Raw genomic sequence first — 18,670 nt, forward strand, 5'->3', positions numbered from 1 at the left:
CTGAGCGCTCTGGAGTTGGTTTTCATCAACGATCACTCTGTACTTTGATCCGTTCATCTTTCCCTCGATCCTAACTAGTCTCCCAGTCCCTGCTGCTGAAAAACAGCATGATGCATGATGCTGCCACCACCATGTTTCACCGTAAGGATGGTGCCAGGTTTCCTCCAGACGTGACGCTTGGCATTCAGGCCAAAGAGTTCAATCTTGGTTTCATCAGACCAGACAATCTTGTTTCTCATGGTCTGAGAGTCTTTAGGTACCTTTTGGCAAGCTCCAAGCGGACTGTCATGTGCCTTTTACTGAGGAGTGGCTTCCGTCTGGCCACTCTACCATAAAGGCCTTATTGGTGGAGTGCTGCAGAGATGGTTGTCCTTCTGGAAGGTTCTCCCAGCTCCACAGAGGAACTCTGGAGCTCTGTCAGAGTGATAATCGGGTCCTTGGTCACCTCCCTGACCAAGGCCTTTCTCCCCTGATTGCTCAGTTTGGTCTGTCGGCCAGCTCTAGGAAGTAAATAAGAATTTGTTCATAACTGACTTGCCTAATTAAAGGTTATATATAAAAAAAATAAAAGAAGAGTCTTGGTTCCAAACTTCGTCCATTTAAGAATGACGGAGGCTACTGTGTTCTTGGTGGACCTTCAGTGCTGCAGAATTGTTTTGGTACCCTTCCCCAGAACTGTGCCTCGACAAAATCCCACCAAAATCCCTCTGACAAAAGTCTCGGAGCTCTACGGACTGCGCTGACATGCACTGTCAACTGTGGGACCTTTATATATAGACGCGTTCACCTTTCCAAATTATGTCCAATCAAGTTGTAGAAACATCTCAAGGATGATCAATGGAAACAGGATGCACCTGAGCTCAATTTCGAGTCTCATAGCAAAGGGTCTGAATTCTTACGTCTGTTATTTCTATTTTTTTTATTTTAATACATTTATAAAAATTCTAAAAACCTGTTTTCTCTTTGTCACTATGGGGTATTGTGTGTAGATTGCTGAGGATTTTGTATTTATTTAATCCATTTTGGAATAAGGCTGTAACGTAACAAAATGTAGAAAAAGTTAAGGGGTCTGAATACTTTCCGAAGCCACTGTATATGATGTTGAACATAATATACTCTACTGGCATATCAAAGTTCCAGTGTGGGATCTTTGCTAGTTTTAAAGTTATGATCCGATTTGTAAGCACTACTGACAGAGTGAACCGATTCAAAATGGTGGCCCTCTGCTGGTGATTTGCAAGATGTTATTTAAAATGTGTTTAACTAGACAAGTCAGTTAAGAACAAATTCTTATTTACAATGATGGCCTACTCCAGCCAAACCCTAACGACGCTGGGCCAATTGTGCGCTGCCCTATGGGACTCCCAATCATGGCCAGTTGTGATACAGCTTGGAGTCGAACCAGGGTCTGTACTCACGCCTCTGAGAAGCGGTGCCTTAGCACTGAGATGCGGTGCCTTAGACCGCTGTGTCACTCGGGAGCCCACGTGATGTGCAGTGATGCAAGTAAAGGACATAGTCTACTATTGTTTACATTGCCTACTATGCCAATTTCTCTGTATAAAATGGCCCATAACTGTTTTAAACTATCAGGGATCCCACTCTGGAACTTTGATATGCCTGTAGAGTAATTTATGTCAATAAATATTTTGTACATGGGATGCAGTAGCTATAAGACTTGGAGTGAGACATGCACACACCCCACTCGCACTCTGACAGAAGGGTTTGTGACACTGCACCTGCTTAGGCCGTGTTGCTGTTTGTAATAGGGTAATGAGTAATCGTGTTTTCATTTAAGAAAATACATAGTGTTGGTATTCTGTGTTGGTATGCCTTCATCATAACTTCTTATTATACTGTACCAGTCAGTACCAGTCAAAAGTTTGGACCCACCTACTGATTCCAGGGTTTTTCTTTATTTTTACTATTTTCTACATTGCAGAATAATAGTGAAGCCATCAAAACTATGAAATAACACATATGGAATCATGTAGTAACAAAAAAGTGTAAAACAAATCAAAATATATTTGAGATTCTTCAAATAGTCACCCTGACAGCTTTGCACACTCTTGTCATTCTCTCAAACAGCTTCATGAGGTTTACCTGGAATGCATTTCAATTAACAGGTGTGCCTTGTTTTAAAGTTAATTTGTAGAATTTCTTTCCTTCTTAATGCGTTTGAGCCAATCAGTTGTCTTTTGACAAGGTATGGGTGGTATACAGAAGATGGCCCTATTTGTTAAAAGACCACGTCCATAATATGGCAAGAACAGCTCAAATAAGCAAAGAGAAAATACAGTCCATCATTACTTTAAGACATGAAGGTCAGTCAATACAGAACATTTCAAGAACTTTGAAAGTTTCTTCAAGTGCAGTCGCCAAAAACCATCAAGCGCTATGATGAAACTGGCTCTCATGAGGGCCTCCACAGGAAAGGAAGACCCAGAGTTACCTCTGCCGCAGAGGATAAGTTAATTCGAGTTACCATCCTCAGAAATTGCAGCTCAAATTACTGCTTCACAGAGTTCAAGTAACAGACACATCTCAACATCAACTGTTCAGAGGAGACTGACCATGAAGGCCTGATTCGCACAAACTGCTGCAGAGAAACCACTACTAAAGGTAACCAATAAGAAGAAGAGACTTGCTTAGGCCAAGAAACACGAGCAAAGGACATTAGACCGGTGTAAGTGAACAGATGATCTCCGCATGTGTGGTTCCCACTGTGAAGCATGGAGGAGGAGTTGTGGGGGTGCTTTGCTGGTGACACTGTCTGTGATTTATTTAGAATTCAAGGCACAATTAATCATCATGGCTACCACAGCATTCTGCAGTGATACACCAACCCATCTGGTTTGCACGGAGGCTACTGTGTTCACACGCCCAGGCTGTGTAAGGGCTATTTGACCAAGAAAGAGAGTGATGGTGCTGCATCTGATGACCTGGCCTCCACAATCACCTGACCTCAACCCAATTGAGATGGTTTGGGATGAGTTGGACTGCAAAGTGAAGTGAAAGCAGCCAACAAGTGCTCAGCATATGTGGGAACTCCTTCAAGACTTTTTGAAAAGCTTTCCAGGGGAAGCTGGTTGAGAGCATGCCAAGAGTGTGCAAAGCTGTCATCAAGGCAAAGAGTGGCTACTTTGAAGAATCTCAACCAACACTTTTTTGGTTACTACATGATTCCATGTGTTATTTCATAGTTTTAAGGTCTTCACTATTTTTACAATGTAGAAAATAGTCAAACTAAATAAAATCCCTTGAATGAGTAGAAAAAATTAACTACAGTAAATAAAAAATTAAATGTTGGCATTTCAATTCCCTGTGTACCAAAATTGAACCTTGACCCCACAACCGCAATACGTACCCATCCGTGGGTTTGGCGAACCATTACACCCTTAGTCTGTAATGTCACTTCTCTACTCCCTCCCGGGACTCACTAGAATAAACACAACCAGCCGTCACCAGTCTGTTCAAGCTCACCTCTTTCACCCACTCTCCCCCCTCTCATCTCCTCCTTTTCCTCTCCTCCATCTCATCTCTCTACTTCTCCATTTCCAAGGCTTTCCCCCCCTTCCCTTTCTCTCTATCACCCTCAACTCCTGTCCTCCATCCCTTTATTTCTCTTCCTTTTTTATTCACTTTGGTTAGGGTGAGTTGTTTGGAAAGCCAATGTAGAGGAATGTAGACACTAAAACACACACACACACACTCCAACCCTCCCTCCATGAGGAGGAGGAAGTGGCCTGGACCGGAGAGGAGCTTCCTGTGGGGCTGTGAACGGGAATCTGCAATTAACGGGGTGGGGGGGGGGCTCTTATTTGGGCTCTCTCTCACCCCTCTTCTCTCCTCTTTCTTGCTTATTCTGTGTCTGTATCTCTCCTTCCCCCTTCTTTCTTTCCTTTTTCCATCTACCCCTCTCCTGCATCCTTCTCTTTTGTCCTCTCTCTCCGTCTGTTTTTCGGTCACCGTCTGTATTAGCTGGATCTCCTGTGATACTGTGTCATAGCATGTTAGCTGGGCCAGATACCAATAGTAGGCATAGTTAGGGATGTGTGCTGGATACAGGATGGGCCTGGGGGGATGGTACAGAAAGCGCCAGTCTAGCATGGAGTTAGAGATTAGCCCCCCCCCCCCCCCCCCCCCCCCAAACCCTCCCATCGGAGACTGGCCTGGGTGCGGAGAGTGGATAGGGAAACCAAGGGCTTGAATCTGTGTGTTTGATTGGGTAGTGGCTAGGGGCCTATGACTTTACTTGACCATGGACCATAGACACTATTGGTGGCCTGCTGTGATTGGTTTCTTACTCAATTGTTGTTATGCTGAGGATAGAAAGAAAGGGGAGGATATTTCATCCTCTTTCTCCCTCCCGCCGCCCTCTCTTGTCAGGTTTAATGTCATAAAACACAGGCTATCATGTCTAGCTAGCGACATCAACTCGGCCAGTATTCTTTCGCTCTCCCTATCACAAGGTCACCCTCTTCCTCCTCCCCTCTGCATTAACCTTCAGCCCCCTCAGCCCCTCTAGGCCCTCCTTCCACTCCATAGCCAACCTATGCTCTAGTGCACACTGTGAAGTGCACTGCATACTCACTTCATTTACCATCTTCTGACTCCTCATGTTAACAAGTATGTACGTATGTGGCATCAGTATCTCTTTGCGCATGCCTTGTACTTTTTAAATTTGTTGTAGTGAAAAATGCTAGTAGCTAGCTACAGAACATTGTGCTAACGCTAGTAGCTAGCTACAGAACATTGTGCTAACGCTAGTAGCTAGCTACAGAACATTGTGCTAACGCTAGTAGCTAGCTACAGAACATTGTGCTAATGCTAGTAGCTAGCTACAGAACATTGTGCTAACGCTAGTAGCTAGCTACAGAACATTGTGCTAATGCTAGTAGCTAGCTACATAACATTGTGCTACGCTTGTAGCTAGCTACAGAACATTGTGTTAATGCTAGTAGCTAGCTACGGAACATTGTGCTCCCGCGAGTAGCTAGCTACGGAACATTGTGCTCACGCGAGTAGCTAGCTACGTTATCCTTACATTTTTTTGGACTGGCAACATGTTGCTAGTAAACGTTAATGTAACTTCCTGAATTTAAATGGAATTGACCCCAACCCTGCAAAGTACCGACGCCTTCTTAGTTTTTGTGTATGTTGTGTTCCTGCAGTGATGGAGAGCGCCACAGAAGACAAGCGTCCGGGGGGAGGGGTGAGCGCTGAGTTGAGCACTGTAGAGACTGAGCACTCTGAGGGGCAGGAAACCCCCGACTCCACACACACACAGGACGAGCACACAGGTGAGGGTGGTGTATGTGCCTGTGTCCGTGTCCGAGTGTTCTTGTGTGTGTTGCAAAGCTGGTGTGTGTTAGTTTGCTTATACTAACTGCGGTTTCCTCACTCTTCCCAGGGAGTAATGGAGCTATGGAGGAAGGAGAGGAGGAAGATGAAAATGGAGAGAATATGACAGAGGGCGTGGACTTGTCATCCATCAATGCCATGCTGTCAACGGTGATGAACGCAGGCCAGCTCAACGGCGCCATGGAGCCCTCCTCAGCCCCTGCCTCAACAGCTTCCATCTCCATTAGCAAGACCACCCCACCCAGACCCACTAGTGTCAATCGCAATGCCAGGAGAAACACGGTACAAACACACACACACGTAAAAAAAAACGAACCGAGGAACAGGGAGAAGACTGAGTCAGTGTGGCATCACATTTGAAATGTGTCAACTGGTTGAAGTAGAAGAGAACAGTACAGTAAAAGCTAGTTTTTCATTGATGGTAAAAATCCCACTTCTGCAGTAAGAATACGAATCACAACCCTCCCCTGTATCACTATCTGTAATATGTCATTAATGCGTGATATCCTCTGTCTGTGTGTGTGTGTGTGTGTGTGTGTGTGTGTGTGTGTGTGTGTGTGTCAGTACCGAGGGATGGGGGGGTGGGTTGTAGGGGCAGGTGAAGAAGCATCCCCCCGTCTCACTCCACAACTCTCGCGTCCCAGCTTCAAACGAATAGCGACAAATGGTCCTTGCCTCTCAATTCCCCTTTTGTCCCCCCGGCCATGGGTTACGTGGTTCCTATTAAAGCATGGGATTGGGGGCCATAATGCTCGGGTGTAGGACAAACAGTTGTCACTTATGACGCGAGCACACACACACACGCACACACACGCGCACACACACACACACACACACACACAGCCTGGAAGAGCCATCCAGGACCAGAGTTGTAGGCCGACCTACCCGTGACATGCAGAGTGTACTTCACATCCCCTTACAGGAGTGAACAGGTTCTCAGGTGCTCACCTCTTGAGGAAACCGGCTTAAAGCCTATTACGTAATTTACCAGATTGTCAGCTCTAACATAGGCCACACACAGCTATAGCATCAACGCATGCTACCAGGTGAAGAGGTTGTCACTAGTGGCCAGCTTGCAGGGTTCACACTGTGCTGTGGTTTGGAAAAAGCAGCAGAAAAAAGGTAATGGGGTCACATATTTTGCTGAAAACCTAAAACTCAATTCAGTTCTCGCGCGCTCGCTGTCCATCCTGCAGTCTAGACACACTCACACACACACACACACACACACACACACACACACACACACACACACACACACACACACACACACACACAGGAGAATAAATGATTAAGGATGTTTCTTGACCTCTGTTGCCACACACTATACAGTGGAGTTGAGCACCAGATCACTTGAGTCAGTGTGTGGAGAGAAAATGTCTACAATGCACTGGATGCCAGCGAGACGAAGGGCTGTGAAACAGACTTGAGCCCAAGCCAGCAGTGCAAAGGAACTGAACAATTCCTTTACTAGGCCTCTCCAAGAGAGGAAAAGGAAGTGCTTCCTAGAGATTGTTTTTGAAGATTCTCTCTGTCTGTGTGTGAAAGAAAGTATGCATATTTGTGTGCAAGTCGGTTTTCTGTGTGCATGCATCGAATTTAGTTTCTGCCACCTTTACACTTATACAGTGTGTGCGTGCATGGGGCGATCCATGGCAGTCCAGTGCTATGTTCAGTCAGTCCGAGTTAATTATCAGCTGTAGTGTCAACAGGAGAGAGAGAGAGAGGAAGGTGGGACCTGGGGTGTAGGGTTACACTGAGCTCAAGGTGAAACATCCCCCTCACTATTCTCCACAAACAACATAACACGCATACATGCAAGAAGACAAACGCATCATACCGCACACACACACCCAGGCTACAGGCGAATGAGTGTCAGGGTCAAATCCAAAACTCGCTGGGACTAGCAGGTGCAATTCTCTGTCTAATTTCGACCGCAGAATACAGATCATCAATGGGGGGGGTCTGCCAGACAAAAGCAAAGTACATTTTTCACCTATATTATTTTGCCCTGACCATTCTGGTCTTTATTATCAAAATAATATAAGTAATGACATTGCTGTATATCCCTCCACTCATGCAGAAGGATAGGATGGCAGACCCTATGGTGAATGAAGTCGCCATCAGTGCTTCAGGCCCCACCAACCACAGTCAAACTATACAATAGTTATGAAAGCCACGATGACCAAGTGTTTTTATGGTATAGACTGGTTGGTTGTTTAGCAACAAAACCGATGAATGCGCAACTGTGGGGCGAAACAGGTGGGGTTGGCTTAGATTGTTAACTATTTCGTCTCCAATGTTTACTGAAAACATCAATACATTTGCACAATGAGCAATTGTTTCTCAAATACATCGTTAAAGTTGTTGGTTAGCTAACTAGCGAATTTGAGCCATATTAGCATTGACATGAAATCAGTTAAAACACCTCAAAACAAGACATGGTATCAAGAAAAAGATGAAACAAGCTGAAATGAGCCGCTTACGACTCCCCACATGACAGTTCCTTGTCATCATTGCTAGCTATATGGCCATGCAGAATTACAACAACACACAGACATTTGCACATAGTTTTTTTTACTTTGTCAGCCATCCCATCTATTGCCAACCCTCTCAAACTTCTCCCAACGATGAAAGCTTAATAATTTCTAACATACACAGCGATCCACAAAGTTTTTTTTCTTTTTGTGCATCTTTTATACTTTCCAATATCAAATTTAGCCGCAGTGGAAAGTTCTTGTCTCACCTGTCAATGGGATGAATCCCAACGCGCATAACCCAGATCCTCCATTGACACAGTATGCTCCCATCTTGCCTCTCTTATTAGTTGTAACTTGTGGTCTTGTGTGTCTGCTTTACAGGAAGCCAAAGACATCAATACAGATTTCATCTGTCCGCTGTGTGACAAAGACTGTATGACCCAGCACCAGCTCACTATGCATATCCGACAGGTAACACTACTATTACCATTACTACTCCTGCTGCAACTTCTACTACTTCTGCTGCTACTCCTACTACCACCACCACCACCACCACTACTACCTCTGCTTCTACTACTACTTCTGCTGCTACTCCTACTACCACCACCACCACTACTGCTTCTACGACTGCTACTTTTACTCCTACTACCACCACCACTAACTTCTGCTACTTTTACTCCTACTACTACTTCTACTGCTACTCCTACTCCTCCTACTACTACTACTACCACCACCACTACTACTTCTGCTTCTATTTCTACTAGTACTACTGTTGCTACTTCTACTCCTTCTACCTCCACTACTACTTCTGCTTCCACTACTGCTACTACTACTACCGCTACTAGCACTACAACTACTGCTACTGCTACTACTGCTGCTACCACTAATACTACTGCTACTACCACTACCGGTGCTACCATTACTACCGCTACTACTACGGCTAATACCGCTACTACCGCTACTGCTACTACTGCTGCTACTACCGCTACTACCACTGCTACTACCGCTACTACTACTACTGCTACTACTGCCACTACTATTGCTGCTACTACTACTGCTACTGCTGCTACTACCACTGCTACTACTACCACTACTACTGCTACTACCACTATTACTACTGCTACTACCGCTATTACTACTGCTACTACCGCTATTACTACTGCTATTACTACCGCTATTACTACTGCTACTACCTCTATTACTGCTACTACTACTGCTACTATCGTTACTACTGCTACTATTACTACCACTACTACTGCTATTACCGCTACTACTGCTACTACTGCTACTACCACTACCGCTATTACTGCTACTACTGCTACTATCACTACCGCTATTACTGCTACTACCGCTATTACTGCTACTACCACTACCGCTATTACTGCTACTACCACTACCACTGCTACTACCACTACCACTGCTTCTACCACCGCTACCACTACTGCTACTACCACTGCTACTGCCACTACCGCTACTACCACTACCACTACCGCTACTACCGCTACTACCACTGCTACTGCCACTACCGCTACTACCACTACTACAACAACTGCTACTACCGTTGCTACTACTGCTACTACTACTGCAGCTACTACTACTACCGCTACTACCACTACTACCGCTGCTGCTGCTACTACTACTGCTGCTGCTGCTGCTACTACTACTACTACTACTACTACTGTTGCTGCTACTACTACTGATACCATTACTACTACTGCTGCTACCACTACCGCCACTACTGCTACTACTACTACTGCTACTACCACTACCGCTACTACTACTACTGCTACTACTACTACTGCCACTACTACTACTACTACTGATACTACCACTACTACTACTACTGCTGCTGCTGCCGCTACTACTGCTGCCACTACTACTGCTACTACCACTACTACTGCTACTACTTCTACTGATACTACTGCTACTACTTCTATTGATACTACTACTACTACTGCTACTACTACTACTTCCTCTCGCTCTCTGACATTCAGTAATGGAAGTAATAATGTATAATGTGTCGTAATAATATCTCTTTCGCTGTCTCTCCCCTCCCAGCACAACTCGGACAACGGGGCGACGGACCACTCATGCAGCATCTGTGGCAAGGCCCTGAGCTCAGCCAGCTCGCTGGACCGTCACATGCTAGTGCACAGCGGAGAGAGGCCCTACAAGTGCTCCTTCTGCGGCCAGACCTTCACCACCAACGGCAACATGCACAGGTCAGACACGCACACACACTCTGACTCATTCTCCACCTTGCTCAGTATTAAAGGGCTACCTACTAATGTTTAGGCATTGTGGTGGGGGCGGATGTGATTTCTGCATTTGGCGTTGTTTTTATTTTTGCGCATCACACAGAGGCTAGAAGAAAACGTCTCATTGCTAATGTGCGCCTGTACAGCACCTCACAAAATGGACATTAAGAAATTTAGTGGACTGTGTTAACTTCTTGGTGACGGGGCAGTATTTTCACGTCCGGATGAAATGCATGCCCTAATTCAACTGCCTGCTACTCATCCCCAGAAGATAAGATATGCATATTATTAGTGGATTTGGATAGAAAACACTCTGAAGTTTCTAAAATGGTTTGATTCATGTCTGTGAGTATAACAGAACGTATTTAGCAGGCGAAACCCGAGGACATTCAGATTTTTTTGTTTGTTTGAGGTAACTCTCTTTTCAATGGGTTTTCATTGGGAATCCAGATTTCTAAGGGACCTTCTTGAAGTTCATCTCGCTTCCACTGGTTGTCAACAGTCTTTAGAAATTGGTTGAGGTTATTCCTTTGCGTAATGAAGAAGTACGGACATCTTGAACGAGTGTCACTTGAAGTGTACTGTTAGATAGAGGCGCATGACCAGAAAGACAGTTTGTTTTCTTCCTGTATTGAACACAGATCATCCTGTCTTCAATTTTATTGATTATTTACGTTAAAAAATACCTAAAGTTGTATTACATAAGTAGTTTGAAATGTTTTGGCAAAGTTTACAGGTAACTTTTGAGATATTTTGTACACACGTTGCGCAAGTTGGAACCAGTGTTTTTTCTGGATCAAACGCGCCAAATAAATGGACATTTTGGATATATATCGACGGAATTAATCGAACAAAAGGACCATTTGTGATGTTTATGGGACATATCGGAGTGCCAACAAAAGAAGCTCGTCAAAGGTAAGGCATGAATTATATTTTTATTTCTGCATTTTGTGTCGCGCCTGCAGGGTTGAAATATGGTTTCTCTCTGTTTACAGATGGGCTATCTTCAGATAATAGCATTGTTTGCTTTTGCCAAAAAGCCTTTTTGAAATCTGACATGTTGGCTGGATTCACAACAAGTGTAGCTTTAATTTGTTATCTTGCATGTGTGATTTTAATGAAAGTTTGATATTTATAGTAATTTATTTGAATTTGGCGCTCTGCATTTTCCCTGGCTTTTGGGAGGTTAAGATTGTATGTCGTTGAAAGGCCCAGAGTATTACCAACACTAAAGCTTTGGTCTTTAAGCCTTTCTGTAAATGGTTCCCTACCCAGGTGTGATAGCAGCACCACCCAAACACATGTGGAGTACTGCTCCCACATAAAGCCAGCAAAATCCAAGCGTTAGCACCTGTCGCTAACTGCAGACACGCCCTTTACAATAGCCCAGCAGTTGTTATAAAACAAAATAAACTGTAAACAAACAAATCTTTTTAGTGCTCAGTTTTTCCCGGAGATAAAGCATTTACAAAAATGATTACCGAAATATTCTGCTTTTACAAAATGTTATACTGTTTGTAAATGAACTAAAATGTCTTGCGCTTATCTTTTAGAATTGACACGCTAACGTTGGTCAGGGCAGACCGTTTGCCTGAAGGGGGATGGGGGACTGTGGCACAGAGATAAATATATAGGCGTTGTCGGGGGTTGGGATGCTCTGGGTAAGGTGTGTGTGTGTGTGTGTTGACGCTGTTTAGGCAAAGCAGAGTACAGGAAGTAGGAAAATGACTTTGCCCCACTTCAACACACACACAACAACAACTGTTAGGGCATCTGCTCCCAGCATACTTGACTGATGGCAGGGTTAAATACCGACTTCCTCTCTCTCTCTGCTCTCTTAGGGGTTTTTATTGTGGGTGTGTGTGTTAGAATTGGGGGCTTGAGGTTTAATTGATGTGTGATGTGAGAAGCTCCATCCCTTTTGAGTTGGCCAGCCCTACAACATAAGCTTCTGAAGTTATCCTGATAAAGTGGTGTTGTAAAATCTAAACGGTTGGCTGTTGAATCTATCTGCATGAGAGGGATGCACCAGGACAGTAGTCTGCCTGCTCCGTCGTTGGAGCGCTCATCTTTTCACCCTCATGTGTATGGAATGAAGAGGTGTGGGCAGGAAGGAATGAGTGTAGGCCGAGTCAATCTGAGAGAATACGAGAGTGTGTTTTTGTGTTGGTCTCTAGTGTTAAAGAATGCCACTGAATTCTGTGTAGAAGATACTAGGCGATACTAAGATTGTTGCATAAAAAATAGTTGTTTTCTTTGCCTATTTGTTCTTTTTCACCATTCTGTTTAGCATTTTCTCAACACTCCAAAAAGAAGCAATGCTTTGGGGCAAGAAAATCACAGGGGTGTATACATCAGCGATGTTGTAACATTCAGAAATTGAGTGGTCTCTATTCATCCTATCTGTGACCTTCCTTGTGAATGTTCCACGGTACTGAATTGATCCAGCCCTAGTCTGATGTGATGGAGCTGTCCATGTGGCTGGCAGGGGAGCAGCCATTTTGTTGCCAGAGCATCACATGAAATGGGGCCTGCTGTTGTGAGCCTGTTGCCAAGGAGAGGCATCCTAACCCTAAGAAGGGCCTGGCGAATAGACTGATCCAGGGGGTAGTGGATGGGCACTCTGATTAACTCTTTACAGGACAGTGAGGACACTAAAGGGTAGTGGGGAAGAGTGGGATAGAGAAGGTGCGATGGTAAGGAGAAGTGCCCTTGGTGTGACATTGCACAAGAGCAGGCGGCATCATTTTGATGCTACAGCGCCCCCTGTCCACCCACTGTGGTGATGCAGTGGATTTTTTTCAGTTTGGATGAGAAGGGAGCTGTTGAATCATCAACCCCCACTGTCAGTTTGAGTCTCTCTCTCTCTCTCTCTCTCTCTCTCTCTCTCTCTCTCTCTCTCTCTCTCTCTCTCTCTCTCTCTCTCTCTCTCTCTCTCTCTCTCTCTCTCTCTCTCTCTCTCTCTCTCTCTCTCTCTCTCTCTCTCTCTCTCTCTCTCTCTCTCTCTCTCTCTCTCTCTCTCTCTCTCTCTCTCTCTCTCTCTCTCTCTCTCTCTCTCTCTCTCGTAGACTTCGTTGACATGGCAAGTTAAATTACATACATTGTCAAAGTATACATATAACAAAAAATGGTGGGACCAACAGCAATAAGGCATTAATAGTAGTAGTGGAAATATTAATGAGAATAACAATACATTAAAGCAATAGTTGTAGACCAGTCTCTCTCGCTCTTGATAATGAGTTTTGTTGTAACATTGACACTGTTTGAGTTGTTTGATGTCTGAGTGCCTCTCAGTAAAATGACCTCTTCAGTCCTGAAAGTAGTGTTTTTGCAATTTACAGACGACTGCATTATTGCAGGTGTGTGTCAAACCATCAACCAACTAAATAGACTGATGGGAAATGTTTTTTTAGGCAGGTGAATTTAGGAGGATGGCTGAGGTGACACAAAGACAAGTTGGTTTCATCCAATCACGCTGTGCTGACATGACAGCTTAGCTCTCTCGGGATTGGCTGACACAGTGGTCAGAGTCCAGGGGATGCGGCTGCAGCCTGTCAGGTCCCCAGATGGGTGGCCAGCTCGCTGCCTGCCTGCTATTTCTAAACCAGGCACTGACGGCAGAGTGAAAGCTGAGACCTGTGCTGCCGACCCAACACTGGCTGACCTTTCCTCTCTCATGCTGGCGAATGCGCACGCACACACACACACACACACACACACACACACACACACACACACAGGCGTGCACACTCACGCCACGGACATACAGTTTTACACAGACAAACACACTTATTGACACGCACTCACATGCTCGCAGTCACACTCACACAAACACACGTATACACAGATATAGCTAGAGTACAAATCCATGAATACACACACTATCAAAGTTACTCGCAAACAAGTTCACCCACACAATTGCACAATAATGTACCCACCTTTATTAAAGCAGATGCGCAGGGACAACTTGTGAAGTATGGGTGCACAGTCGCGCACACACAGAAATGTTAGTACACTCAGAGGCCCTATGACTGACTACTGATGTAGGGCTCTGTGGGCTAGGCCAGGTCTGTCAGGGATGTACTGATGTAGGGCTCTGTGGGCTAGGCCAGGTCTGTCAGGGATGTACTGATGTAGGGCTCTGTGGGCTAGGCCAGGCCTGTCAGGGATGTACTGATGTAGAGCTCTGTGGGCTAGCCCCAGGGATGTACTGATGTTGGGCTCTGTGGGCTAGCCCCAGGGATGTGCTGATGTGTTTTCCAGGGTCCTAGTCCTCTTGTCCTCCCTCCCTCCCTCCCTTCTCTCTCACACACACACACACACACACACACACACACACACACACACACACACACACACACACACACACACACACACACACACACACACGTGTCCTTAAATCAACTGATGGCATTTGACCTTTCACCAGAAAGAGTAGAGGGGGGAGGAGTTTTGTATGGTTTAGCCCCCCCATTCATTACTCTTCTCCTAGCTCTGCAGTTATCAGTGACCCCCTCTCAAAGTTTAAACTAATGTAATCAGCTTAAGAAGGACACACTCAAGTCACGTACACCTTTGCCTCTATCCCCCTCCCGCAGCTACATTGTCCCCTCCTTTTCCTCCTACATCCTTCCCCCCTCCCCCATAGATAACTCAACTTCCTGTCTTGATTGTCAGGGATAGTCAGGCCTCTCATAATGCCTGTGTGACATTATCTCCTCTCTCTTCTCTTTTTCTAGTATCTTTCCATCTCACATCTCTATCCATTCGTCTGTCTTTCTCCCTCCCCCTTTCTCTCTGTACACTCCTCCCCGTCCCTCTCTCTCTCTCCCTCCCTCCCCCTCTTGATCTCTGCCTCCATCTCCCTCTCTCCCTCCCTCCCATTCTCTCCGCCATTTGACTCCAGCCCGACAGCTGAATGTTGTGTTGTGAGGAAGAGAAGAGAGGAGGAGAGACAGGAGGAGGAGAAGGGGGAGAGAGAGATTAGCAGCAGGAACAACAAATGCTTCCAGAGGACTGTCTCAACAGGATTATTTTTGTGTTCCAATCATCCACCACAGTACCAATAAACATACTCTATGTCCAACTGTATTACTATATCTGAATGCCATGAATAGAGAAATAAATAGCTGAACTACCCCTGTAAACGTTACTAGAGAAGGCAAATTTGATAGACATAATATTACAGGGATGGAGATGACTGCCCTTCATGGTACCCTCGGCCCTTTTCCCTGGCCCGGAGTTAGGTCCTTACATGGACCTGCTGAGCCTGCTGGATAATTGGAGCAACTTAGACTATTACCGCCTTCCCTGCCCTCCTCCCAAGTGTGTGTGTTTGGTGTGCTCGCGGGCCAGAGTATGTGAGCGGAGCTGGATCAGTGAGGAGCGGAGCATGCACAATTTGACTAGTGCTTAACTTCACAAGCTCAGGGCATGCCCGCCCAGCATGCATTTGTAGTCTACTTGTGTGCTGCTATAGCTCCTGTCATGAAGTTCATTAATATCTTCATAAAGAAACTGATAAAACACACATGTGCAAAATCAAGGTTACTTACAAAGATGAGGAGGAGCAAGAGCAGGAGTGCGGTGTCCACAACTATAGAATCATTGTAGAATCTGAAAAGACGCGTATCCTGAAAGCATAATGGTGTACTAGGTTCACATGCTAACAGAAAGGAACGAGGTGGGTAGCTAACTAAGTGTGTCATTGTAGCAAAGTATTTCTAAACTCAAAATCAGATCTCTTAAGTTTCCTTCATTTGAGTTCTATTTTCTATACAATAGGCTATCATTGATTTTGGCCCAATAGGCCTGACCTCTTTCAAGGAGCTTTCTGTTTTGATAAGGTTATTTTGCCTGAAACCTTTAGGCCTACCTATAGATTTAAAAAAGAATAACTCTGCATCCCTACACAGCCTGGCAAGAGTGACCCGAAGGGTGTTCAGCATCCGCAGTGCCTGTGCAAGAGGGGAGAGGTTATTCTCCCCTGCTGGCCGGCTCTCCAGACACTATCACATGAGCCTGAAGCCACAGACTCTGACCAAACTTGTGTTTCTAAAAGTGAATTCAAAGGCATTTTTTATTTAATTCTAACTTAGTTTTACTATATGCACTATTAATAGACTATAATGATTTAATACAACAAAATGTTGTTTAAATGCTGAGCGGTTAATGTCCCTGCCAGCCTAGTGTGTCGCACACGCAAGTGCTTCACAACGTATTTCTTTGTAGACTATAGCCTTGAAATAATAGGCTAGTAATATGGCCTAAATAATTAATTTTTGTTCCTTCTCAGGCTACATGTCTGGCTCCTGTACAGTGTTGATATGCTGTTTAATATGACATGTGGCCTATTTGAAATGATGAGCGCTTCTTACAGTCACCTTTTCCTGTTGTTTTAAGAAATACTTTTCATAAAAATGATATGGTTTGGTTTCAATACTTCAAAATCAAATGGTAGGTTCAGGTAGTCACAAAAATAGTGTTGCTTAAATGGGGATTCTAATGAATGGATGGAATTCGGAACAGCATTTTTTTTCTTCTGTGAGCGAGAAGCGGGATTTCCGACCGCTCAACCCCGCTCACATACTCTGGCGTGTGCGTGCGGAGATTATTGAGCCCAGCTCCCCAATCTGGCAACCCTCCAAGCTGTCTCTTCAGATGATCTGAAGTTCTGGGAATTAAATAAGTGATGTACATCAATCCAGCATTTGTTTTTAGGATCTTTACTGTAATACACCTTTCAAACCATTCTGGTGGCAGAATTTGTTGTAACTTCTCAAGGGATATGTTTTGTGTTGGACTGTGATGTTATGCCTTTCATAGACTCCTGTTGGCTCATCTATTAGCACTGGGCAGAACATTTTGCCTGCATGTTATGTGGCTTAACAAGTGGATTATTTTGTTGTTCAGTTGCTTAGTAACCTGGGCCTACTGCCGATCAAAAGCCTGTGACTTGTCTTAATCAACCAATGGGATTTTGTTTCACTGAATCTCCGTCTGTATATTTGGTTAATTCTCTGGCTGGGCAAAGAAGTGGAGGTGGTATAGCTCATCTGTCACTGTTCAGAAACATTTAGAAATGCAATAATGTGGCCTAAATGAAGAGTAGGCCTATTATTTTGCTCGATGGCGTATAGGCAACTCCAAAAGCCTGCGGAGGTTGTGAAGTATGAACTCAAGTAAGACCCAAATAATTTGGAAAATATAGACTGCTGTTATTTTCAATAGGTGTCATGATGAAGATACGCTCAATGTAAGAACCTACGCCTGCTCCCTAACAAGGCAGAGTGAGGGTAGGAAAGAGATGAAACATGATGAAAAGCTGCACGGGCTTGCCTTGGACTCTGTTTCAAAATGTATATATTTTTTTATGACCTCAGTTCCACACGTTGCCATGAAGTTGTGTGGGAAACATATTTGTTGTCTTCTTATTATGTTTCATAATATTCTTAGCCTATTATAAAATGTGTGTTGACTGTGATCAGGCTAAGTGTGTCTCGTCTGTTTAATGAACATAATAACTATTGATTGCATGTGCATGCCACAGCCATATGGGCTGCACAGACCAGTAACAAATTAAACTCAAAATATTTGATTAGTCTTAGGTTTCTTAGGACCTGCCTAAACATGATATCCAATTGGTAGTTAGTCTTGTCCCATCGCTTCAACTCCCATACGGACTCGGGAGAGGCGAAGGTCGAGAGCCTTGCGTCCCCTGAAACACGACCCGCCAAGCCGCAGTGCTTCTTGACACACTACCCGGTTAACCCGGAAGCCTGCCGCACCAATGAGTTGGAGGAAACAACAACTGGTGACCTGAAGTCAGCGTACATGCACCCCGGACGCCACAAGGAGTCGCTAGAGCAAGTTGGGACTAGGACATCCCAGCTGGCCAAACCCTCCCCTAACCCGGACGATGCTGGGCCAATTGTGCACTGTCTCACGGGTCACCCGGTCGCAGCCGGCTGCAACACAGCCTGGGATCGAACCCAGATCTGTTGTGACGCCTCTAGCACTGCGATGCAGTGACTGAGACCGCTGCGCCAGTCGGGAGCCCATGGATTTTTTTAAATGGACGCCCACCCACATCTTCACACCACTACTGCCACTTGTCCCCAGCATGCCGACACGCGCACGGGCCATATACAAAAGGCATGTTCAGGCAAGAATGTGTCTGTTTGTAAAGGGGTCATAAAAAAATATATAATTTATATATATAACGACCATAGTCAACGACCATAGTTGTAGCCTGAGTGCCAGTCTTTTTCTGCTCTCCTGCCAACTCTTAATGGAATTGTCATGCCAAATAGCTTGCCAATGGATCCTGGCTATAGGAGCCGGCTTTAAAGCACAAACTGATCTGGGACCTGGCTACTTGTTCTGTTCTGATGTCCTTTTCTCCTTCTCTCCTCCCTGCAGACACATGAAGATCCACGACAAAGACCCAGCCGGCGTCATTCCTATTAGCCCCCCCTCGCCCACCAAGAGACGCCGCCCCTCCGCCAAGAGGAGGTCAGCCATGGACGAGGACACAGAGCGAGGCGACGAACTGCCCAACAAAAAGGT

At 45.1% G+C, this 18,670-nt stretch overlaps 1 protein-coding gene across 6 annotated transcripts in view; it reads left to right on the forward strand.

Moving 5' to 3' along the window:
- The window catches only part of LOC110489703 (ras-responsive element-binding protein 1), an 83,849-nt gene that overhangs the window by 49,645 nt on the left and 15,534 nt on the right, over nucleotides 1-18,670 (forward strand). For all 6 annotated transcript variants that reach the window (XM_036943881.2, XM_090199393.1, XM_090199392.1 and 3 more), the window contains 5 exons: nucleotides 5,175-5,303; nucleotides 5,414-5,646; nucleotides 8,226-8,315; nucleotides 9,903-10,066; nucleotides 18,524-18,668. In XM_036943881.2, coding sequence (XP_036799776.2) covers nucleotides 5,177-5,303; nucleotides 5,414-5,646; nucleotides 8,226-8,315; nucleotides 9,903-10,066; nucleotides 18,524-18,668 — 759 coding nt within the window. In that variant the 5' untranslated portion in view covers nucleotides 5,175-5,176. The remainder of the gene's footprint in view (nucleotides 1-5,174; nucleotides 5,304-5,413; nucleotides 5,647-8,225; nucleotides 8,316-9,902; nucleotides 10,067-18,523; nucleotides 18,669-18,670) is intronic.

The sequence above is a fragment of the Oncorhynchus mykiss genome, chromosome 15 (assembly GCF_057628025.1).
Source record: "Oncorhynchus mykiss isolate SJ-2025 chromosome 15, ASM5762802v1, whole genome shotgun sequence".
Classification (NCBI taxonomy): domain Eukaryota; kingdom Metazoa; phylum Chordata; class Actinopteri; order Salmoniformes; family Salmonidae; genus Oncorhynchus; species Oncorhynchus mykiss.